The sequence below is a fragment of the Phascolarctos cinereus genome, unplaced genomic scaffold (assembly GCF_003287225.1).
Source record: "Phascolarctos cinereus isolate Bilbo 61053 unplaced genomic scaffold, phaCin_HiC Scaffold_726;HRSCAF=1367, whole genome shotgun sequence".
NCBI classification, from domain to species: Eukaryota; Metazoa; Chordata; class Mammalia; order Diprotodontia; family Phascolarctidae; genus Phascolarctos; species Phascolarctos cinereus.
Window position 1 is genome coordinate 155,650,589 of NW_027556098.1, and position 21,870 is coordinate 155,672,458.

At 35.1% G+C, this 21,870-nt stretch overlaps 1 protein-coding gene across 3 annotated transcripts in view; it reads left to right on the top strand.

Moving 5' to 3' along the window:
* RAB3GAP1 (RAB3 GTPase activating protein catalytic subunit 1) overlaps window positions 1-21,870 on the top strand; it is a 96,620-nt gene that overhangs the window by 40,763 nt on the left and 33,987 nt on the right. For all 3 annotated transcript variants that reach the window (XM_021009434.2, XM_021009435.2, XM_021009436.2), the window contains 4 exons: window positions 2,146-2,245; window positions 14,114-14,195; window positions 15,182-15,250; window positions 17,699-17,772. In XM_021009434.2, coding sequence (XP_020865093.1) covers window positions 2,146-2,245; window positions 14,114-14,195; window positions 15,182-15,250; window positions 17,699-17,772 — 325 coding nt within the window. The remainder of the gene's footprint in view (window positions 1-2,145; window positions 2,246-14,113; window positions 14,196-15,181; window positions 15,251-17,698; window positions 17,773-21,870) is intronic.

Below are 21,870 nucleotides of genomic sequence, written 5' to 3' on the forward strand. Positions count from 1 at the left end.
AAAATTTAAATAATTAAGTGAAAGCAGCCTACTTGTTCTTGAACTTTATAATGGTTTCATGATATATAGTGAAGCATACTGAATTTTAAAATGAATCTATTTCATTCAGCATCAAATTGACTATGAAGGTAGGTAGTGATAAATTAGCTCTTTGCTGCTAAAAATCTCACAAGACTGCATTGAAAGACCATTATATTTAATAGAAATCTACTCTTTACGTATGATTTTTAAGACAAGTCCAATTTCTGGTCTTTCTGCATATTGCAGTTCCCCTCCATCCTCCCTGTCCCCTAGTTAAATAAGATTGACTATAAAATTAATGTGTGTAGTTGCTATTTGCTTATTAACTTCTATTATAATACTGTGTGGCCAAATTACCCAGTAGCTGAAAACTTTTGACGTGGACAGTGATAGCCCCACTGCTGGTTAGGTTGGCACAAAAGAAATCTTATACTTGTGTCACCTCTTGGCAGCTCACTTCTCATTGTGATACTGCAGTAATAATCTTTCCTGACCTGCTGATCTTCCCTTGGCTCTAGTCATGTCTGAAACATAGGAATATGTTTTATGCTTAGGGATTTCTAAGCTTTCTGCTCTTAGATTTCAGCTCTGCTTGTCTCTTTTTCCTCTTTTCTGGGTATTTTATATATTTAAGAGAGCAGCCTATAATACTAGATAAGGAGCTAATGTGTAGTAGGAGTGGCCACCTTGATATAGTGGACTTAGAATCAGAAAGATCTGGGTTCACATCCCAGCTATGATGTTTACTAGTTTTGTGACCTTGGGCAAGTTACTTTAAACTCTCTGATTCTTAGTTTTTCTTACCTGTAAAAATTGGACTGTAACTACTTACCTCATAGTGTTATTATGAGGAAAAGACCTTTTCAATCTAAAAGGTTAGGAATTAGGATTGGACCTATGATTTTTTTCATTACTAGAAAGAACTCCCAAATGAGGAAACTCTCTCTACCAATGCAGATCAGCACCTTAGCAAATTATAATCTTAGAGACTGACCTAAAACATAGTTTAAATGACTTGCCATTGTATGACGGGTTGTTACACAACCAGTAGGTATTAGAGGTAGGACTTGAACCTGAGTCCTCTTGGCTTGAAGTCCAGTTCTATTTGCTACACAGCCTTTGACCTTAAAATGATACATGTGTGTGCTTTTATTTGTTCCAGTTTGAAAATTCAGATTTTATGATGAATGAAATTAATCATTTCCTGTAGGGGGAAGATATCCCTTACCACTGGTGGAGATTATTTTGTTATCATTACCAGATATTATAATATTTTTCTTTCAAATACTGTAGTGATTGGATCTTGATTAGTCATCCCCTGGTGACTCACAAAACCATCAGGGAAACTAGCCTGAGGAATTTAGCCAGGAAAAGGATTATTATTTATTGGGCCCAGTGTTATGTTACTACTGTCAGTGACATTTGAAAGATTGTGGAGAATAGGCCCTCCAGTGCAGGACTGAAGAAGGGAAATGTTCTAGTTTACCCTGTTCTCCTCCGTCCCCCCAAAAAAAGGGTGGAGGGAGAATGGATTCTGCAGTCAGCATTACTTCATTAACAACAGGTCATGCCATACTAATATGTTTCACCATTTTTAACAGTAACTAAATTAGTAGAACAGGCTGTTGCTATAGTTTCCCTAGATTTTAGCAAACTGATAGAAATATAAGCTAGATGACAGTATATACAGTTAGATGGATTCTGAACCTTTTGAGTGGCTGTGCTCAGAGAGGAGTCATTGCTGATTTCTTGTCACTTTGGAAGAAGTTTTCTGGTGGAATGTTCCCTGTGTCCCCTGATCTGTGCTTTATCTTTCACTGTTATTGAACATTTTGTTTAGTGCCTTGAATAAAGACATAAATGGCAGCTGTATCAGATTTGACTATGACAGAAAAGCTTGGAGGAACCGCCAACATACTTGGAAATAGAGCCACAATAATCTCAGCAGGCTAAAACACTGGACTAAATGTAATAAAACGAAATTTTAATAGGAATAAATGTAAAATATTACATGTGGGTATAAGAAGTCAATCTCAGAGGGATAAGTAAAATATTTCACAATTATTATTTATAGGATGTTACTTAGTTATTTACATAATGCCTATTTTTGCATTAATTTTCCAGGGATGTCCTTTAACACCATTGCCTCCAGTTAGCATAGCTATTCGGTTTACTTATGTACTTCAGGACTGGCTACAGTACTTTTGGCCTCAACAGCCACCAGGTAAGAAAATATAACTTTTTGTTTGATAATGTTTCAGTTATCTTAGTGAAGATATTAATATAAAAGGAAATATATTCATTCTGTCAAAATTTTATAAGAATTGTGTTTTATTTTAAATTATATATCTTGGTGATCATTTATATATCTGATTTTACTGTGTTCTTTGTTTTGTTTTGCTTTTTGGTGAGGCAGTTGGGGTTAAGTGATTTGCCCAGTAAGTGTCAAGTGTCTGAGGCCGAATTTGAACTCAGACCTCCTGACTCTAAGGTTGTTGGAGCTCTATCCGCTGTGCCACCTAGCTCCCCCCTTTCACTGCATTCTTTATCACTTTCATCCTTTTTTCCTTAAAAAGCTCTTTTGTTTTTAAATGGGGGTAACATATTTACCATATATTTGATAATCTGTCTTTGGAAGCTTATTTTATATAGAAATCACCCTCCTGTTATAAACTGGCATGTAGTAAATGACTAAAATAGTACTCTAAAATTAGCTGTAAGAGAAACCATACTCATAACCTAGGAACAGATGTGTAGAAGATTTTATTTATCCTTATATAGGTACTTAGACTTTTCAAATATTATCTCCCCAAAGGAAGTAGATACATATGTACTTATTGATGATAAGAAAATTTCATGCATATGACTTTAGGAGGTAGTCTTTGAAAGTTTTTGTGGCCTACAGTTCCATAATCCTTCAACTAACCTATGAAAGTAGAGATTCTGAAAGATGGAGGTAAAGCAGGAGTATAGCCATTGAGGATAATTTGTGCAGAGACTTAAAGAAAGAGTTTCATGTGTGAGGAACAGGAATAAGGTGAGTTTGGCTGGATTGCAGAATGGGTTGATTAATTTTATTATTTTTTCCCTAGCTCTATAAGGTAATACAGTGGTAGTTTGATTGTTATAGCACTGAAGGGCAGAGACTCCCCATAAACAATTGCTGTTTTTCCAATTAATTAGATCTGTCTTTATTTGTATAGATAGGATTTTGTAGTTGTATTCATATAATTCCTATGTGTGTCTTGGCCGGTAGATTCTAAATCTTATACATTCTGTAGTCATTTGAAATGGAATTTCTCTTTCTGTTTCTCCTGCTGAGTTATGTTAGTAATATACATAATTACTAATGATTTATGTGAACAAATTTGATATGTTACAACTTGCTGAAGTTGTCAGTTTTTTTTTCTTTTTCAGTAAGTCTTTTAGTTGACTCTGTCAGGTTCTCTAAGTAAATCATATCATCTACAAGAAGTCATAATTTTATTACCTCTTTGTATTTATTTTCTATTTGTTTTTCTTGTCTCAGAATATTAGCTAGCATTTTTAGCACTTTATCAAATAGCAGTCATGATAATGAAGTCTGTGCTTTATCATGATCTTATTGAAAAGACCTCTAGTTTATACCTATCAAATATAGTAATGGCTCTTGGTTATATTTTATTTTAATTAATTTTTTTAATTAGCAGAAATCTACCCTTTCTTCCTACCTCCCTCTTCCCCACTGAGAATGAATGAAAAACAAAACTCCTGTTAAAAAATTGTGTAATTAAGCAAAATAAATTTCTGTATTGCCTATGTGTAATATATATGTATATGTTACATTCTTCAGTTTTTCACTTTTCTGTGTAGAGGTGGGTAGCGTGTTTTGTCAGTATTCCTTTGAAATTATAGTTGATCATTATGCTGGGTTTGAATCAGCTTTGGTCCTTGCTTTTCATTAATAACCTCTGCCCCTTTTATTGAATTCTCTGGCTAGAGAGCAGAGCCATGGACTCTAGGGCACTCTTCGCCCCATTTCCTACTAGCTACAGTTGCTTTTGGACTTATTTGTACTTCCATGTCATGCTTCCACTCTCTTATCTATCTCCCCCTCACATTCCCTTCCCTATTCTTTTAAGTTTCCTATTGTGTGTTATTTTCACCTATTTGATTGTAAGCTCCGTGAGAGCTTGAATTGTTTTTCCTTTCTTTTTTTTTTTTTTGTATCTCCATTCCTTTGCACAGTGGTGCCTGCCACATGGTAGGCACTTAATAAATGTTTATTGACTATTGACTGTTGACGTCATAGTTGTTTGTCTTTACAGTATTGTAATCATTATATAAATTATTCTTCAGGTTCTGCTCATTTTGCTCTGAATTGGTTCATATAAGTCTCCCCACATTTTTCTGAAACTATCCCCTTCATAATTCCTTATAGCACAATAGTATTCCATCACAGTTATATGCCATAACTTGTTTAGTCATTTTCCAATTGATGGCCACTCCCTCAGATTCCAGTTCTTTTCCACTGTAGATAGATATTTTTGTATATACTCGTTAAATTTTGTTTTTCTTAGGACTAATCCGTAATCCTAAATCCTTCCTTAATCGATTCTCCTTTCTCCTTTTTCCCTCCTCTTTCTCTGTTGAGTGAAATGTATTTCTGCACCCGTGTGTGTGTGTGTGTGTTTGCGCGAGCGTGTGTGTAATTATTCCTTCAGCCAGTTCAGAGGCAAGTGAACTATCAGCTATCAGCGATTCTCTCTGCCTCCATGTTTATATACGCTACACAGCTCTGTTTTTTTTCCCTCAAGAACTCTTGCAAATTCTTTATTTCATTAAAGGTCATGTTTCCACTGTAGGATTATATTTAGTTTTGCTTTGGCAAGGTTTTTTTTTAGTCTGTAAGCCTATATCTTTTCCCTTCTCTCTGCTATTTTAGTGGTGGCTGCTGAATCTTGTGTAATTCTGATGGTGGTTCCTTGGTGCTTGAATTCTTTCTTTTTGGCTGTTTGCAGTATTTTTTTTCTTTCTTTGACTTGGAAACGCTGGATTTTGACTATAATTTTCCTGGGAGTTTTTATTTTGCAGTGGCCATTGGATTCTTTCTGTTCTTTCTTCTTTGTCTCTAAGGTCTCTGGGCAATTTTCCTTTGTGATTTCTTGAAATATAATTTTTAGACTTTTTTTTGTTTTTCTTCAGTCTTTTGACTTTGTTTTAATATATATTTTTTTCAAGGAGTCACTGGCTTGTATTTAGGCCAATCTAATTTTCAGAGAGTTTGTTTCTTGGACAAGGTTTTGTAGGACACATGCTAAGCTATTCCCTTTCTACTTCTTTCTTATGTCACTTTCATTTTTCCCAATTTTAAACTCTTTGTATCTTCCAGAAATTCTAGTTGAATTTGTACCCAAGCTGTGTTTTCTTTGAGGCTTTTTCTATAAATGTTTTGGAGTCGTTTTCTTCTTCTGTTTTTTGTCTTGAGCATCCCTTTCACTACAGTCCTCTTAATAGTGAGATTCTTTTTTTCATTTGCTCGTTCTTCCAGCCTACTTCCTGACTTCAGACTTAATGGCAGGGCCAGGCTCTGCTAGTGTCCTTTTGGGTCCAGTTGTTGTTTCCTGGTGTATTGAGCATTATGGTATTCTAGGATCTCTGGGACTGCTAACCTAGGGATCTGCAACAGTACTCTCAAATAATCTGATCCAGGGCAAATATTAGTACCACCCTACTAAGCTCTGCAAGTTCCTGACCTGGGTTTCAGTCTGTTTAGAGACATTTTTTACAGTTATTTGGAGGGGTTTGGGGGAAAGCTCAAGGAGAAGTCACTGCTTTTACTTCTGGGTTTTAATCTGAACAACACAATTATGAGCTTGTCACTGATGGGAGTTCCAGTAGACTGTTGTTAGAATCAGCCTTGATCAGCTTCTCTGAAGATTCAGAATGACAGAACTTCAGGCTTCCCTTTGGTCTGATATTCTTGCCTTGGATGGTCAGCTGGGAGCTGAAATCGAGACCTGCCACCTCTTTCCACTCAGCTCTGCTTCTAGAATCATACCTATACCACTTCTCAGTACTTTATACTTGGTACATCATTTGGACCTACATTTGGCCTCTTGCCCTGGGATACTACTCCAAAGATCAGGTCCCTTCCTTAGTCCATCTTGCATCTGTGACCTAGTCCCTGAGCAGTGAACAACAGAAGTGCCAGTTAGCACCTATTCCTATTACTTACACAAGGTAAGGGCCTTTTGTGTTCCAAGATCTAGACCTTCTTCTTGCTCTACTGCACAACTGCAGATAGGCTCTGGTTCAGTCTCCATGTTGGAAGTCTGTGTCACCTTGGCTGGCTACATCCATCTCCTATTTTAATAGACCTCTGTCACCTTATGCTGATCAGGCATGAAAAATAACTCATTATTTTTGTTTGTTTGTTTTTAACTTCCAGGCAGGACTCAGTCTAATTTATTGTCTAGATCTTTGGAGAAGTTTTAGGGGAGATCTCTGCTGTACTTATTCTTGCTCTTCTGTTTGGTCTCTTGCTATATCTTGTTTGGTCTCTGTTGTGGAGAACTTTTTCTAGGAATTTGGGTGAGAAAAGGGTTAGAGATATAGAATGATAACTTGAGGAGATAGTAGGGTCTAGTGAAGGTTTTCTTTTTTAGTTCAATTTAATTCAGTTACAATCAGTTCCTAATTTTCTTCCTCACTTCCCTATCCCCCACCCTTTGAGAAGGCAAGAAAAACAAAAACTGTTACAAATATGTATAGTTGAGCAAAACAGATTCCCTCATTAGCCATTGGAGTGTAGACCTAGTTAGTGGTATCATTGGGTCGAAGGGTATGCACAATTTAATTCCAGATTCCTTTCCAGAATGGCTGGACAAGTTTACAGCTCCACTGACAGTGAATTAATGTACCTTTTTTTCCCCCTAGGCCCTCCACCATTTGTCATTTTCAACAACTCTGACGGGTGTGAGGTGGTACTCTAAAGTTGTTTTAATTTGTATTTCTCTATTTAGAACACTTCATGTGGCTATTGATAGTTTGGATTTCTTCTCCTGAAATCTTGACTTACTTCTCTATATATCTTAGAATAAGAATGTAACCAGAAAAATTGCTACAAAGTTTTTTCCTTCATTTTCTTGCTTCTCTTCTAATTTTAGTTTCATTAGTTTTGTTTGTGCAAAAACTTTTAAAATTTTGTGAATAAAAATGATCCATTTTACCCACCTGTGAACCTGTCTCTTTTTTTTGCTCATGAATTCTTCCCCTAGCCCTAGATCTGATAATTTCTTCCATCATCCTCTAATGTGTTTATGCTGTCATCCTTTAAGCTTAAATCATGTTCCCATCTAGAGCTGGCCTTGGTATATGGTGTAAGATCTATCTTATACCTAGTTCCTGCCAGACTGTTTCCCAATTTTTTCAACAATTTTTGTCAAATAGTTTTCTCCCAGTAGCTGGGATCTTTAAGTTTATCAAACACTAGGCTGTTGTATCTGTTTGCTTCTGTATATTGTGTATCTAATCTATTTCAGTGATCAACTTATTTCTTACCCAGTACCAGATTGGTTTGCTGATTTGTTTTGTAGTGTAGTTAGGACTATGTTATTGCTAGGCTTCCTTCTCTCCCCCCCCTTTTTAAATTAATTCCTTGATATTCCTCTCCTTTTGCTTCTCCACGTGAATTTTGGTGTCTTTTTTTTCCCAGCTGTATAATGTAATTCTTTGGTAGTTTTATATGACGCTGAGCAAGTAAATTAATTTAGTTAGTATTATCATTTTTATAGTATAATCTCAACATGTAATACACTATTGTCATTATTATTTATTCAGTTGGTCTACCATGAGCAATTAATATTTTTCCAGTTATTTAGATCTTCCTTTATTTGTGTAAAGAGTGTTTTGTAATTGCATTCATATAGTTCATGTATGTGTCTTGGCAGGTAGACTCCTGAATATTTTATATTATCTGTAGTTATTTTAAATGGAATTTCTTTTTCTCTTCCTGCTGGATTTTGTTGGTAATATATAGAAATACTGCTAATTTATGTGGGTTTATTTTATATCCTGCAACTTTGTTGAAGTCTTTAATTGTTTTATTTAATTTTTAGTTGACACTGTAGGGTTCTCCAAGTTAAACCATCGTATCATCTGCAAAAAGTGATTGTTTTGTTTCCTCTTTGTACTATGCTTAGTCTTTCAACTTCTTTTTCTCATCACATTGCTATAGCTAGCATTTTTAATTCAATATTGTAGAGTAATGGTGAAACTGGGCATCTTTGCTTTATCTCTCATCTTATTGGAAAGGCCTCCAGGTTATCCATATTACAGATAATGCTGGCTTTTGGTGTAGTGAATGTGTTCTTAAGGGTGGAAGATTTGAAGGCAGTAGGTAAGGAACCAGTAATTAGAGGTTAAAGATTCAAGAGAGAGAAAACAAGCAACAAGCATTTATTAAGCAGTAACTATGTGCTAAGCACTGGTGATACAAATACAAGCAAAAAAGAAGACATTCCATACCTTCAAGGAGCTTACTTTCTAATGAGAGAAAACAACACACAAAGGGAGCTGAAAAGTGAGGTGGGGGGAGGATATCTATACCAGGGACACAGTTTTGAGGTCTGTGAAGTCAGAAGGACAACTAGGAGAAGCATGAAGGTTAAATGTGCCCTTCCCAGAATGTCCCCTTGGACATATTTACCAATGAATGTGGCCAGCGTGGTAGGATATTCAAGGGTGAAAAGTCTATTGGATAAGATGGATGTACCTACAGTAAGGCAATCTAAAGTGCTGAGGGAAGTTCCAGGGTAAGACTGCAATTGAGGGATGGTGTTAAAGTCCAAATAGTCAGAAGTATAGTTGGGCAGGGAAATTGAGCTTGGCCTTTCTGGTTCCCTGTCCAAAATGTAGGCCTTGGGATTAAGTCACTGACACAAGAAGGGAACCAGCATAGCAGAGGGATATTCGAGGAAGAGAAGGTTGAAAGGAATAATGGATATTCCAGGGGGAAACAGCAACAATAATGACCATGGCACATTTACAAGATATAAAATAAATTCACACAAAACATTAGCGTTTCTTAAAAAAATACCAATAAAACCTAACAAGAGTTAGAAAGAGGAATTCCATTTAAAATTACCACAGACTGTATAAACTACTTGGGAATCTAACTTAAAGATATACCAAAAGCCCTATAAATACAACTACAAACAACTATTTATAAAAATAAAGACAGACCTAAGTAATTGGAAAAAGTATCAATTGCTCATGGGTATAACAAATCAATATAATAAAAATGGCAATATTTACCTAAATTAATTATTCAGTGTCATACCAATCAAACTACCAAATGATTACTTTATAGAAATGAAATTAATATGAAAGAAAAAAAGTGAGGAATCTAAGAGAAGTAATGAAAAAAATGGGAGTACAGGAGACTTATAAGTGCTGTATCTCAAACGGTTTTACGAAGCAGTGATTATTAAAACAGTTTGATATTAGTTAAAAAAAATAGAGAAACTATTCAGTAGAACAAATTAGGTACATGACATGTGGAAACAAATGTATCTAGTCTAGCAGTAGCTGAACACAAAGAAAGACCCCAGTTATTTGGTATAAAAACTCACTATTTGACAAAAACTGCTGGGAAAGTTGGACAACACTATGGGAGAAATTAGATTTAACAATGCCTCAACTAGTCTCACCCTGAATCTTCCCTCATATATTACCTCATGCTAAGATAAGCTCCAAATGGATACATGATATACACACACACACACACACACACACACACACACACACACACACACACACGCACACACACACACACATACATGAAAGATTAAATCATAAACAAGTAAGAGAAACAAGGAAAACGTTACCTGGCAGATATATGGATAAGAGAAAAGCTTTGAGAAAAGCTCAAGCAAAGAAGAGAGAGGATCACAGAAAATAGAGAATTTTGATTACAGAAAATTTAAAAGTTTTTGTGCAAACAAATTTAATAAAGTTTAGATTGAAAATGAAACAACTGGGAAAAAACCTTTTCAGAGAGTTTCTCTGATAAAGGTCTTATTTCAGAGATTTACAAGAAATGGATTCAAATTTATACGAAAAAGATCTGTTCCTCAATTAATAAATTGTCTAAGGACATGAACAGGCAGTTCCTAAAGGCAGAAACCCAGGCTTTCTATAGCCATATTTAAAAATGCTCCCAATCGTTACTAATTAGAGAAATGCAAATTAAAGTAGTTCCAAGATTCTGCCTCATACCCACAGAGTACCAAGGATGACAAAATGGAAGATGACAGACACATTATTGCACTGTTAATGGAGCTGTGAATGGGTACAACTATTCTGGAAAATAATTTGTAATTATAAAAATTACTAAATTGAGCATGTGCCCTTTGTCCTAGCTATACCACTGCTAGGCCTATACCCAGCATAGATCAAAGGAAGAGGAAAAGGTCCTTTATACACAAAAATATTTATGACAGCTCTATTTTTGTGGTGACAAAAAAACAAACAAACTGGAAACTGGGGATGTCCGTTAATTGAGGAATGGCTAAATACATTGTGTTTTATGAATGTAATGGAATACTCTGATCTTGTAAGAAATGAGGGAAGAGATCATTTCAGAGATATGAAAAGACTTCTATGAACTGATGCAGAGTGAAGTAAGCAGAAGCTTAATTTAAACTACAACATCAATATTATAAAAATGAGCAATTTTGAGGACTTATAAATTGATGAAGAATGAACGAGCAAAATCAGAGTAATTTACATATTCATAACAATTCTAAAAGTTATAAGAACTATGATCAGTGCTATAACCATAATTCCATTGAATTGATAATGAAACATGCTATGCATTACACAAATGTCAGATTTAGGGTGAAGAATGAGACATTAACATTTGTATGCAGCCATTGAATTTGTTTTGCTTGACTATATGTTTGTTACCAGAATTTTGTTTTGATTTTCTTTTCTTTATGGGGTTTAAAATTTAAAGAGAGAGAAAATAGATTTGTGTTATTTTTAAGTTGAGAGGTAGGGGGAGGGTGCTACATATGGAAAACTTTTAAGATAAGATCACTGTATTTTTAGTTTTACTTAGCTGTTTTACTGTTATAGGAGACCTCTTAAGAAGTGGGAGTAATTTGTAAATATATGCAATGTAAAAATAAAACAATACAATTTTAAAAAGAATAAAGAGCTTACATTGAATGGCCTCAAATTTCACAGTAAAGTAAGAGGCAGGATACTGTGCTGAAAGAGAAAGTGGGGATAGAGAGGTGGTGGAGGATTGAGGAGAGAAGAGAGGTTTATAAATGCTTTTGTGGGGAATAAGATAGAAATTAATGAGGGAAGAATAAAATAATTGACTTGCTTCAGTGAGGGCCCAAGTAAGTTGGATAATTCCCATCAAAATAGTTGGCCAAACAAATGCGAACTATTTTTTCTTTAGAAAGAATTTTTAAGTCAATGAAAACTTTTCTAAAATTATATTCTAACTATAGTTTTTGTTTGTTTTTATTAATGTGCCTCTTATATTTTTGTATCTCTTCAAAAATCTACATTTTGTGATACTTGTTAGTTATTGTGCCAGTTATTAATGTAATTGTTCCTTAAAAATAAAGAAAATTAATAAATTGCCTTTTAATAAAATCTAATGAACCAAGTAATTAAGCTGCAGAAATTAACTGAATTAGAGGACTGCTTAATTTTAGCTATTAGATAGTGGATGATTGTCAAAAATGATTTTTAGCAAATCAGAATGTCTCAAAACTGAACAATAAGCTTTTATTTTAGAAGTTTCCATTGCAGTTCATATAATTACAAATTATTCACTAACTTCTCTTATTTAAAAAAGAACTAAATTCTCTTGGTGAAAATATTTAAAAGGATTGGATTCTTTTTGTGTATGTAACATTTGTTACATGTCTTTAGGTTAATTCATGACATGCTCCCTATCAATCTTCCCAAACCTTAGACTTTGAACCAAATTGAAGAACTGGCAGTTATCTTTACAGTGGAAAAAGCTTTCGTTGGACTTCAGTTGTATCATATTGTATATTATTAATCAGAAAATGTTCACTTTTAATGAGAAAGTTACATGGATTTTTGCAGCTTGAAAAAAATTGATGAATATTGATTGTGATCTAATTATTTATAAAACATATTCTGAAATGAAATAATATGTGTGAAGTGCTTTTTAGAATCAGGTAGGTGGCACAGTGGATAGAGTGGTAGACCTGGAGTTAGGAAGGCCAGAGTTCAAGCCAGCCTTAGACATTTGCTAGCTATATGACGCTGGGAAAGTTACTTAAACTCTGTCTGCCTCAGTTTTCTCATCTGTAAAGTGGGGATAGTAATAGCACCTACCACATAAGGGTTGCTGTGAGGATCAAATGAGTTAATACCGTAAAACACTTAGTGCCTTATGTGTTTTGAGCACTTAATAAATGCTTGTTTCCTTCCTTCCTAAACTTTCCTTTACTTCATGTAGTTTACTTAGAAAGTACTATGTAATTAAATATTCTGCTTTGTAGAGCAAAGGTTGAAAATACTCTTGCTCTTTAAAAAATTTAATGTACAGAAAATTCATTTATGCCTTAAAAGAAACATTGACAACATAGTAAGTAGACTCATAAGAAACTTCAGAGATCCCAAGAAACTGAGATCTAAAGAAATTATATGATTTGCCTGAAGTCACATAGCTGGTAAATAGAAGTACTTGAATTTGAACCTGGCACTCTGCTTCCAGCCTACATGCTCTTTCCCACTATCTCTTTATAACTCACACCAGGTCACACAGTTTGTCCAGGGCAGTGCAGGGACTCGAACTCTGATCTGCCAACACCTATCTGACAGGTTTGCAGACCTTGGTCAATTTACAGATAAGGAAATTTAAGCCCAAAGAGGCAAAGAAACTTGTTCTTGGATCTCTTCCTCTCTTAAGGAAGACTTGTTTCATAGCACCAGGATTTCTCTTTGAGTTTTTTGGTATATTTTTGAGTGACCTCTGTGGAAATACAGGTATTAATATTCCTATTTTACAAATGAAGAAAGAGGTTCAGAGTTTAAGCAGTTTCCCCAGGATTACATTTAAGTAATAGACATTGGAGCTGAATTAGTACTCTTTCCACTTAAGCATGTTGTCTCATAGGCATATAATAAATGATAGATGAGTAGTGTTTGCATTTTGGGGAACTGTGCTCTTTCTGTTTTTTTTTAAATTTATTGTGATTTATCAACAATCACTTCCATATGCTTTTGAGTTGAAAATTTTTCTCCCCCTTCCTCCCCCCCACCCTCCCCAAGACGGCACACAATCTGATATAGGCTTTACATTTACATACCCATTAAACATATTTTCACATTAGTGAAGTTGTGAGTAAAAATTAAAACCAATAGGAGGAACCATCAGAAAGATGAAACAAAACTCAACAGAAGGTAAAAATAAGTGATAGCGATTCGACTTCCATAGTTCTTTCTTTGGATGTGGACAGCATTTTCCATCCCCGAGGCCTCTGAAGATGTCTTAGATCTTCGTAATGCTGAGAAGGGTTCAGTTGAACAATATTAGTCATTGCATAACGTGGCTGTTATTGTGTACAGAGGGACTGTGCTCTTTCAAGCCATTATTAGCTTAGGAATCTGATACTCAACCTGTCTTGCTGTTGAACTTTTTGTCTATCCCCTATCCTCCCTCCCTTATCCAATCCTGTGAGCCTGGTCAAGGCAGGTCCTTCTAATTGCCAGTTTCTCCATCTGATTCCCCATATTCAAGCCTTTCTCTTCTTCCTCCTTGTTCTCATTATCAAACTGTTGAATTTGTTCTTTTTAGCAAATCTCAAACAGGTTGGATTTGGGTTATCTTACAGTGCTGAAGTCTAATGTACTTGTAGGCCTGGGTGTCATTTTAGGTTGTCATGTACACCTAAATAATCTTATGATATTGCAGAAATAGAAAATTTATCCTCTAAAGAGTTAATTTAGATTGCCTAGGTTTCCTATCTCTCCATACTTACTAAATCCCATATTATGGGCAATATATATGTATATATATTTTTTTAATTTTTTTTGTTGTTGTTACAATCAGATATAGATGCCATTGTTGGAGGAGAAGTTGGAGGCTTAGAATTTGGGAAGTTACCGTTTGGCGCCTGTGAAGATCCAATTAGGTAAAAATTTATCTTTAACATTTCAATTTTAGCCCCAAACCAACATTTTTAATCAAGGTCTTTAGATTTTCTCTGAGTGACACTGCCACCTACTGGAATGAATAATGTCCTGGGAATAGTGATCTAAGATTCTAGTTATCATGGCTTTTCTTTGGTTATTAAGAAGTTATTACTTAATATGTAAGAAATCTCTATAATTATTCAGTGATTATGCTTTTTATACTAGCCATACAGACATATAAACAGATTTGAAGTTCTTTTAAATGTTTCATACATTTGGATATGATCTTAGAAAAGGAGGGCCAAGCAGAGTCACTTGTTCAAAGAGGTATATATTTTTTTGTGGTATACAGCGTGATCAATATAATTTTAATAATAGTGAAAGGAATTATTTCTGAAAAGTTGTTTTCTTTTGAATGTAACTGTGATGAGGTTGAGAAATAACAGTGGTGGGGGCAGCTAGGTGGCTCAGTGGATAGAGCACTGGCCCTGGATTCAGGAGGACCTGAGTTCAAATCCGGCCTCAGACACATAACACTTACGAGCTGTGTGACCCTGGGCAAGTCACTTAACCCCATTGCCTAGCCAAAAAAAAAGAGAGAGAAATAACAGTGATAATAGAGTTGTAGTGATTTAGGGGAAAGAAGGGGGAGACACAATGGAGAAAGGAAATAGATACTTTATGAAAAGCAGAAATGGTAGACTTTTGATCCCTTATAAATGAGTGGGAAAGGGAGGATGTTGTAGGTTAGGTGATTTTTCTGAGCTTCCTCTACTGCTTTTCTAAAGATGTTACAGATATCTGTCCAGAGCCTAAGAAGAGGTCTCCTGAAATAATAAAGAGTTGGATAGAATATATGGGAATTTAGACCAAGGGTTGAACCTGAAAAGAACAAATTTAATGGCTGTAATCGTTCAGTAGCTTACAGTGGTAAATCTAAAATGTTAGATGACCCCTGTTTGTTGACTTCTTTTGTTTATTTTAGTGAGCTCCATTTAGCAACTACATGGCCTCACCTTACTGAAGGAATCATTGTGGATAATGATGTTTACTCGTAAGTATGTTCATATTAATGAATTAAGTAAGGCTAAATGTTTAAGTACTAAAGTTAAACCATATATACTTACCATTTCATTTTTTCTATAGTATCTTTATTTTAAAATTGGTCAAGTCAGCGTAACCACTAGATAACAGTGTTCAGTGATCCTGTGATTGTCATTATCCAGTAGGACATAAAAAGCAAGACATGATTGCAAAAGGTGTTTTCCACAGTCATGGTCATATGCCCTCTGCAGAATCTAAATGGAAAGAATTCTCAGATGCTTTTCTTTATGGATTAAATTGTCCTGATGACATTGAAACTCAAAATGCTATAGGTGCTATGTAGCCATTCATTAGAGATCAGTTTAATAGTCCATAGAGGAAAAGCCAAGTGGATGAAGAATGCATAATATGTAACTTATGAGAGGCAGTTGGATGGGCAGCCCATTAAACTAGTCCATAGGTACAAATATCTTGAGTAGGTACTAAAGAAGAATAATACACTGGGTCCAGAATAGAATAGGAGCAGAGGAGCAGGCTGGATTGCATTTGGGAGGCCACAAAATGCTTTTAGCAGTACCAAATTGCGCCCTGACACAAAGCCTCTTTAAAAAAAAAAATCTATGTTTTCCTTTTGATACCTTATGGCTATAAATCATAAAGCATGATGATCTTTGAAGAATCAAAATCATAGGTAATATAGAAGCATGTGGTGAGCATAAGGCTGCAGAGTATTGTCAATGGTGACTGTAATATAAAAGCTAAAATACAAGAAATGTGTAATCTAAAAAGCAGATGAAGCTATCAAAGAGAAGTCCCAGGAGTAAAGAAATGGGCAGGCTGAATACTGACTGCTATCCAAACAATATTTAAAAAAAAATAACTAGAGGGTGAACTCTAGCAAATAAGGCAGATTATTTGGAAATAGAAATTTTGGGAGATTTATGGCAAGGTATTTGTTCACTGTGATATGTTGATTGTTCCTGTTCTATATTGACTATTATGTACTGATTATGATTGATTTTGCCTTACTTTTAAGTAAAGATTTGTGTTTAAGATTTAATGGTGTCATCCTTGTAAGTGGGTGGTTTTGTGTAAATGGAATTGCATGGTTGGGGGCTCAAGAGCTATTGAAGTGAGTAGAGTGTTACATTCCCTTATAACAAGGTTATCCCTAGGACCTTAAGAGTTTGGGTCTAACTACATATTAGTGGTTCTTCTCTAGAAAGTTATACTGCCAGTCTGGGAAGAGATTGGGGTGAACAAACTAGTCCATAGAGTGACTCTCATTCCATGAGAAGAGTTCAACAAGGCGGCATGTCATGAAGCTGTTAAACATGAACAATTAATTATTCATGCAAACTGAATTTGTTTTTGGGAGGAAATTGCCTAAAAGGAAATCTAGATTTTGCAAAATATCATGAAGTGACAGTAATTCTTAAAATGTTTTGGAATAGCATCAAGACATATATGGAGTTCTATGATAAAACATATGTAACATCTAGTGTGGTGATACAGAAACTAGTTGAAAATCGTGGGACAAATTATTTGGGGAAAATGTGCTGAAAGAGCAAGACAATTCATTTCAGTGACTCTGGTGCCTTTTGCAAGGCATGGAGAAGTAGAATGAATACTTTTCTTCTGCAAATTTTTATATTCCCCTTTTGTTAGGTAGCAGTATAAACCTATGACATCCAAGACATTCCTGGGCACACCTGATTGTCTCAGTTTGCTTTTTTGGTCATCCTTAAAGATGATAAGTCATCATAGGAGATATAGTGGTAGTACAAAGAACAGTTATTTTTGGATTTCAATTCTGAAGACCTAGATTTACATTCTGGCTCCACTACTTACTAGTCATGGGACTGTGGAAACTCATTTCACCTCAAGGAGTCTCAGCTTCCTTAGCTATATAATACAATTCATCTCAGAGAGCTGTTGGGATAAAAGTACTTTTATAAACCTTAAAATATGATATAATGTGAATTACCGAAATATATAATTGTACACTGGCTATTCTGACTACAGTGGGTTACTTTTTTCTTACATCATGACATCAAAGACCTGTGATTTTATTGGTGTGGGAATTCTAGGTAGATTCCAACCATCTGAAACCTTCAGTCTCAGAGAGTTGCTTGAAGTTCAGAAAAATGAAGTGATTTGCCTATGATCAGCTAGTGTTAAAAATGAAATTTGAACTTAAGTCCAGCACTTAACACCCTATACCATGATTCTGCTGTACTTTTTTATACAGTTTTTTAGCCTTTTAACTAAGCATGTTTGTGTGGCATATTATTTTTCCTTTTTCTTAGCCAAATATATATGTTATACATTAGATAAGTAATGAAGTTAAGATTGTTGGCATGCTCATTTTTCTGTTTAATATGTCATTAAAACTCAATTTGGCTATATTTTTAGAACTTGTAAAATAATCATAATTAGTATATTTGTGTGTTTTTAGGGATCTGGATCCTATTCAAGCTCCTCATTGGTCTGTGAGGGTTCGAAAAGCTGACAATCCCCAGTGTTTGTTAGGTAAGAAGTACTGATTCCTTTTTTGAATTAGTCAAATGCTAGCCATTCTGGTTTGTTTGTTTGTTTTAATTATAGTAATCTTAACAAGCACTCGAAAAACAGTTAAATAAACAAAAGATTACACATGCATCTAGCTTTTAACAAAGGAGAACCAAATGAATTAAGAAGCAACAGACGAGCAGAAACTGCTTTTGTGTCTGAAGTTCTACTGTTTTGGTTTTCTTTCTTTTTATATATGCTTATTGTCGGTGTCTATAGAGTTCTGGCCCAGTTGAACTCTCTTTCTATTATATATTTTTCCCATGTTTCTCATATGCTTTTTATAGTCCCGTAATATTCCATTACATTAATGTACCAATATGTCATTATACATAGAGGTTCCCAAATTTTTGCTACAAATACAGAAACAATGCATTTTTGGCACACGTTTCTATATTTTTATACAGATAGTCTTTCCTTTTAATTTTTTGATATTTTGGAATAAAGTGCTAGCAGTGCAATTGCTGGGGCAAAAGGATATGATTCACTCTAATTATAAATAGCCGTATTGCTCTCCAAAATGTTTATATCAATCACAGTCCTACTAGCATCATAACAGAATGTCTGTTTACCTGTAGCCCCACCAGCATTGCATTTTATAATTTGTTGCTATTTTTGCAGTTCTGGTGGGTATAAAGTGACATCTTAAGATTGTCTTGATTTGCATTTCTTTGAATATTTGAGAATTTGATTATATTGTATGTGATTATTTGTATTTCCTCCTTGATACTTATCTATTCTTTTCCTTTTCCCATTGTTCCTTTGAGAAATATATGCTTAGTTTTAGAGAACAAAAGTGTGTGTGGGGGTGTGTGTGTGTGTGTGTGTGTATATATATATATATATATATATATATATATATATATATATATATATATATCACTTCCATATAGATTCTGCATGTAAAACATTTGTCTTTCTTATTTAGTGAAATTATTTGTTCCCAATCATTTCTTTTCTTTTAACTTTAGAGACACTGCTTTTTTCTGTACAAAAATATTTTTATCTTTGTTTAATCAGATGCATTGATTTTTGTCTCCAATAATTTCTTCTATTTGATTGACAAAAATGTCCTTCTTTCCCACAGTTGTGATAGATCCCATTTTTTGTTATGATTCATCTTTTAAATTTAGATTGCCCTGCCTTTTCTCTATTCTTTTTCTAGAATTTGGGTAGGAGATATGATTTGGTTGGTGTGGGAACTCCTAGTGAGGAAGCTCTCTGTATCAATGTAGGTCTGCGACCGTTCTGCAACTTTTAGAGTTTTAGTGAGTTTCTTGGGGCACACTGAGAGGTTAAGAGGTTTGCCCAACATCACACAGCCAATATGCATTAGAGATAGGGCTTGATCCCACATCTACATAGCTCTGAGGTTGGTCTCTATGCATTATGCTACACTGCTTCTCTTTTTTCCAAATCCATATAATTGTTGTGATTATTCCCGTGATTATTTTGACATCTGATGATTCTAGTTCAGGGGTGGGGAATCTGAGGCCTGTGGGGAACCTGTAGTCTAGTTCCTTTGAACTGGTTTTCTGTCTCAATTTTTTTTTTTTGTGAGGCGATCGGGGTTAAGTGACTTGCCTAGGGTCACACAGCTAGTAAGTTTCAAGTGTCTGGACCAGATTTGAACTCAGGTCCTCCTACTGCACCACCTTAGCTGCCTCTGTCTCATTTTTTTTTTTGCTGATATCCTTGTGTATCTGTTTTTCCATATGAATTTTATGATTATTTAATTCTTTGAAATTCATTAGTATATTTTATTGTAATGCTATTAAATCTCTGAGTTAGCTTGGCAAAAATTAGTATTTTCATTACATTTTTCAACCTAATCATAAACTAAAACTACTCCTATATCTTTGATTTTCTATATATACTTTTTTTTAAAAAAAAATCAGTTATTTTTAGTTTTCAGCATTCACTTCCACAAGATTTTGAGTTCCAAATTTCTCCCCATCTCTCCCCTCCCCCCGCCCCAAGACAGCATGGATTCTAAATACCCCTTCCCCCAGTCTGCCCTCCCTTCTGTCATCCCCCCTCTTCTCTTATTCCCTTCTCCTATTTTCCTGTAGGCAGGACAGATTTCTGTACTGTATTGCCTGTATATCTCATTTCCCAGTTGCATGTAAAAACAATTTTTAACAATCGATTTTAAAACTTTTGAGTTCCAAATTCTCTCCCCACCCACCCTCATTGAGAAGGCAAGCAATTTGATATAGGTTATACATGTGTAGTCATGCAAAACACTTCCATAATAGTCATGTTGTGAAAAACTAACTATAATTCCCTCCATCCTATTCTGCTCTCCCATTTATTCTATGCTCTCCTTTGACCCTTCCCTCCTCAAAGGTGTTTGCTTCTGATTGCTCCCTTCCCCAATCTGCCCTCCCTTCTATTATCCCCCCCTCTTATTCCCTTTCCCTTCTATATATCCTTGATTTCCTATATCCTTCTTCCTTGATTTCTCCAGTATGAATTGATAGGCTGATTCCAAAATATTTGATGCATTTTGTTGTTGTACTAAAGGGTTATTTCTCTTTCTATCAGTTTTCCTTTATTGTCTATATTCAAGTCTGACCATGTCATCTGTCTTCTCATTATATTCCAGTGGCTTCTGCTTGCCCACAGAATCAACTAAAAGCTCCTCTTGTTTAAATATATTGTTGTTGCTATTCTCTCATTTCAATTGTGGCCAACTCTTTATGACTGCATATGGGATTTTCTTGGCACAGACTGACCAGCTCATTTTACAACTGAGGAAACTGAGGCAAACGGGATTAAGTGACTTTGCCAGTGTCACACAGCTAATAAATGTCTGAGGCCAGATTTGAACTTGAGTCTTCCTGATTCCAGGCATGGCACTTTATCCACTGTGCCACCTAGCCATAGTTTTGTGCCACCTAGCCGTAGTTTTGTGCCACCTAGCTATAGTTTAAATATAAGCTGTTTAAAAATATACTGTTTAAATATAAGCTTCTCTTTTAAAATCCTTCACAACCTAACCCCAGCTTAGCTTCCCAAACTCATTTTACTTCTTCCCTTCTGTGCCCTCTATGGTTCAGCCAAACTGGGCTTCTTGCTTTTCCTCAAATATGATGTATCGTCTCCTGTATCCATGCTTCTGCATGGCCCATCCTCCCTGGCTGGAATGCACTTCCACCTCTTATGACGCCTTGTTTCCTTTAAAGCTCTGTTGAGACAACAACATGATCCTCCCCCACCCCCTTCAGCTGTTAGTGTTCTTTTTCCTTATATTCATTTTGCATATGTTTTTAGACATATCTTATGGATATTTGTAGATAGATATTGTTGTTTCATCTAATAATGTTCGAATTCCTTGAGGTCAGTTTTATATTTGTATCCCCAGAACAGTTTTTATATATTTTAAAAAATTTTCAAATTACATATAAAAACAAATTTTAACTTTTGTTTTTAAAATTTTTGAATTTCAAATAATCTCTCTCTCTTTTCCTTCCTCTCCTACCCCTTCCCTGAGATGTCAAGCAATTAGATATAGATTATATATCTATATATATATAGCCATGCAAAACGTATTTCCATATTGGCCATGTTGCAAAAGAAAACAGAGCAACTCCTCCTCCCCCCCCAATTTAAAAAAAGGCATGCTTTCATCTGCATTCAGATTCTATCAGTTCTTTCTCTGGAGGTGGATAGCATTTTTCATCATAAATCCTTCGGAATTATCTTGGATCATTGTATTGCTGAGAATAGCTAAGTCATTCACAATTGATCATAGTACAGTGTTGTTATTACTGTGTACAATGTTCTCCTGGTTCTGCTTACTTCACTTTGCATCAGTTCATGTAAGTCTTTCCAGGTTTTTTTTGGAAGCATCCTGTACATCATTTTTTATAGCACAATAATATTCCATCACAATCATTATGCCACAGCTTGCTCAGACATTCTCTAATTGATAAGCATCCCCTCAATTTTCAGTTCTTTACCACCACAAAAAGATGTGTATGTATATTTTTCTTTTTTGTACAAATTGGTCCTTTCCCCTTTTCATTGATCTCTTTGGGATACAGACCTACTGTT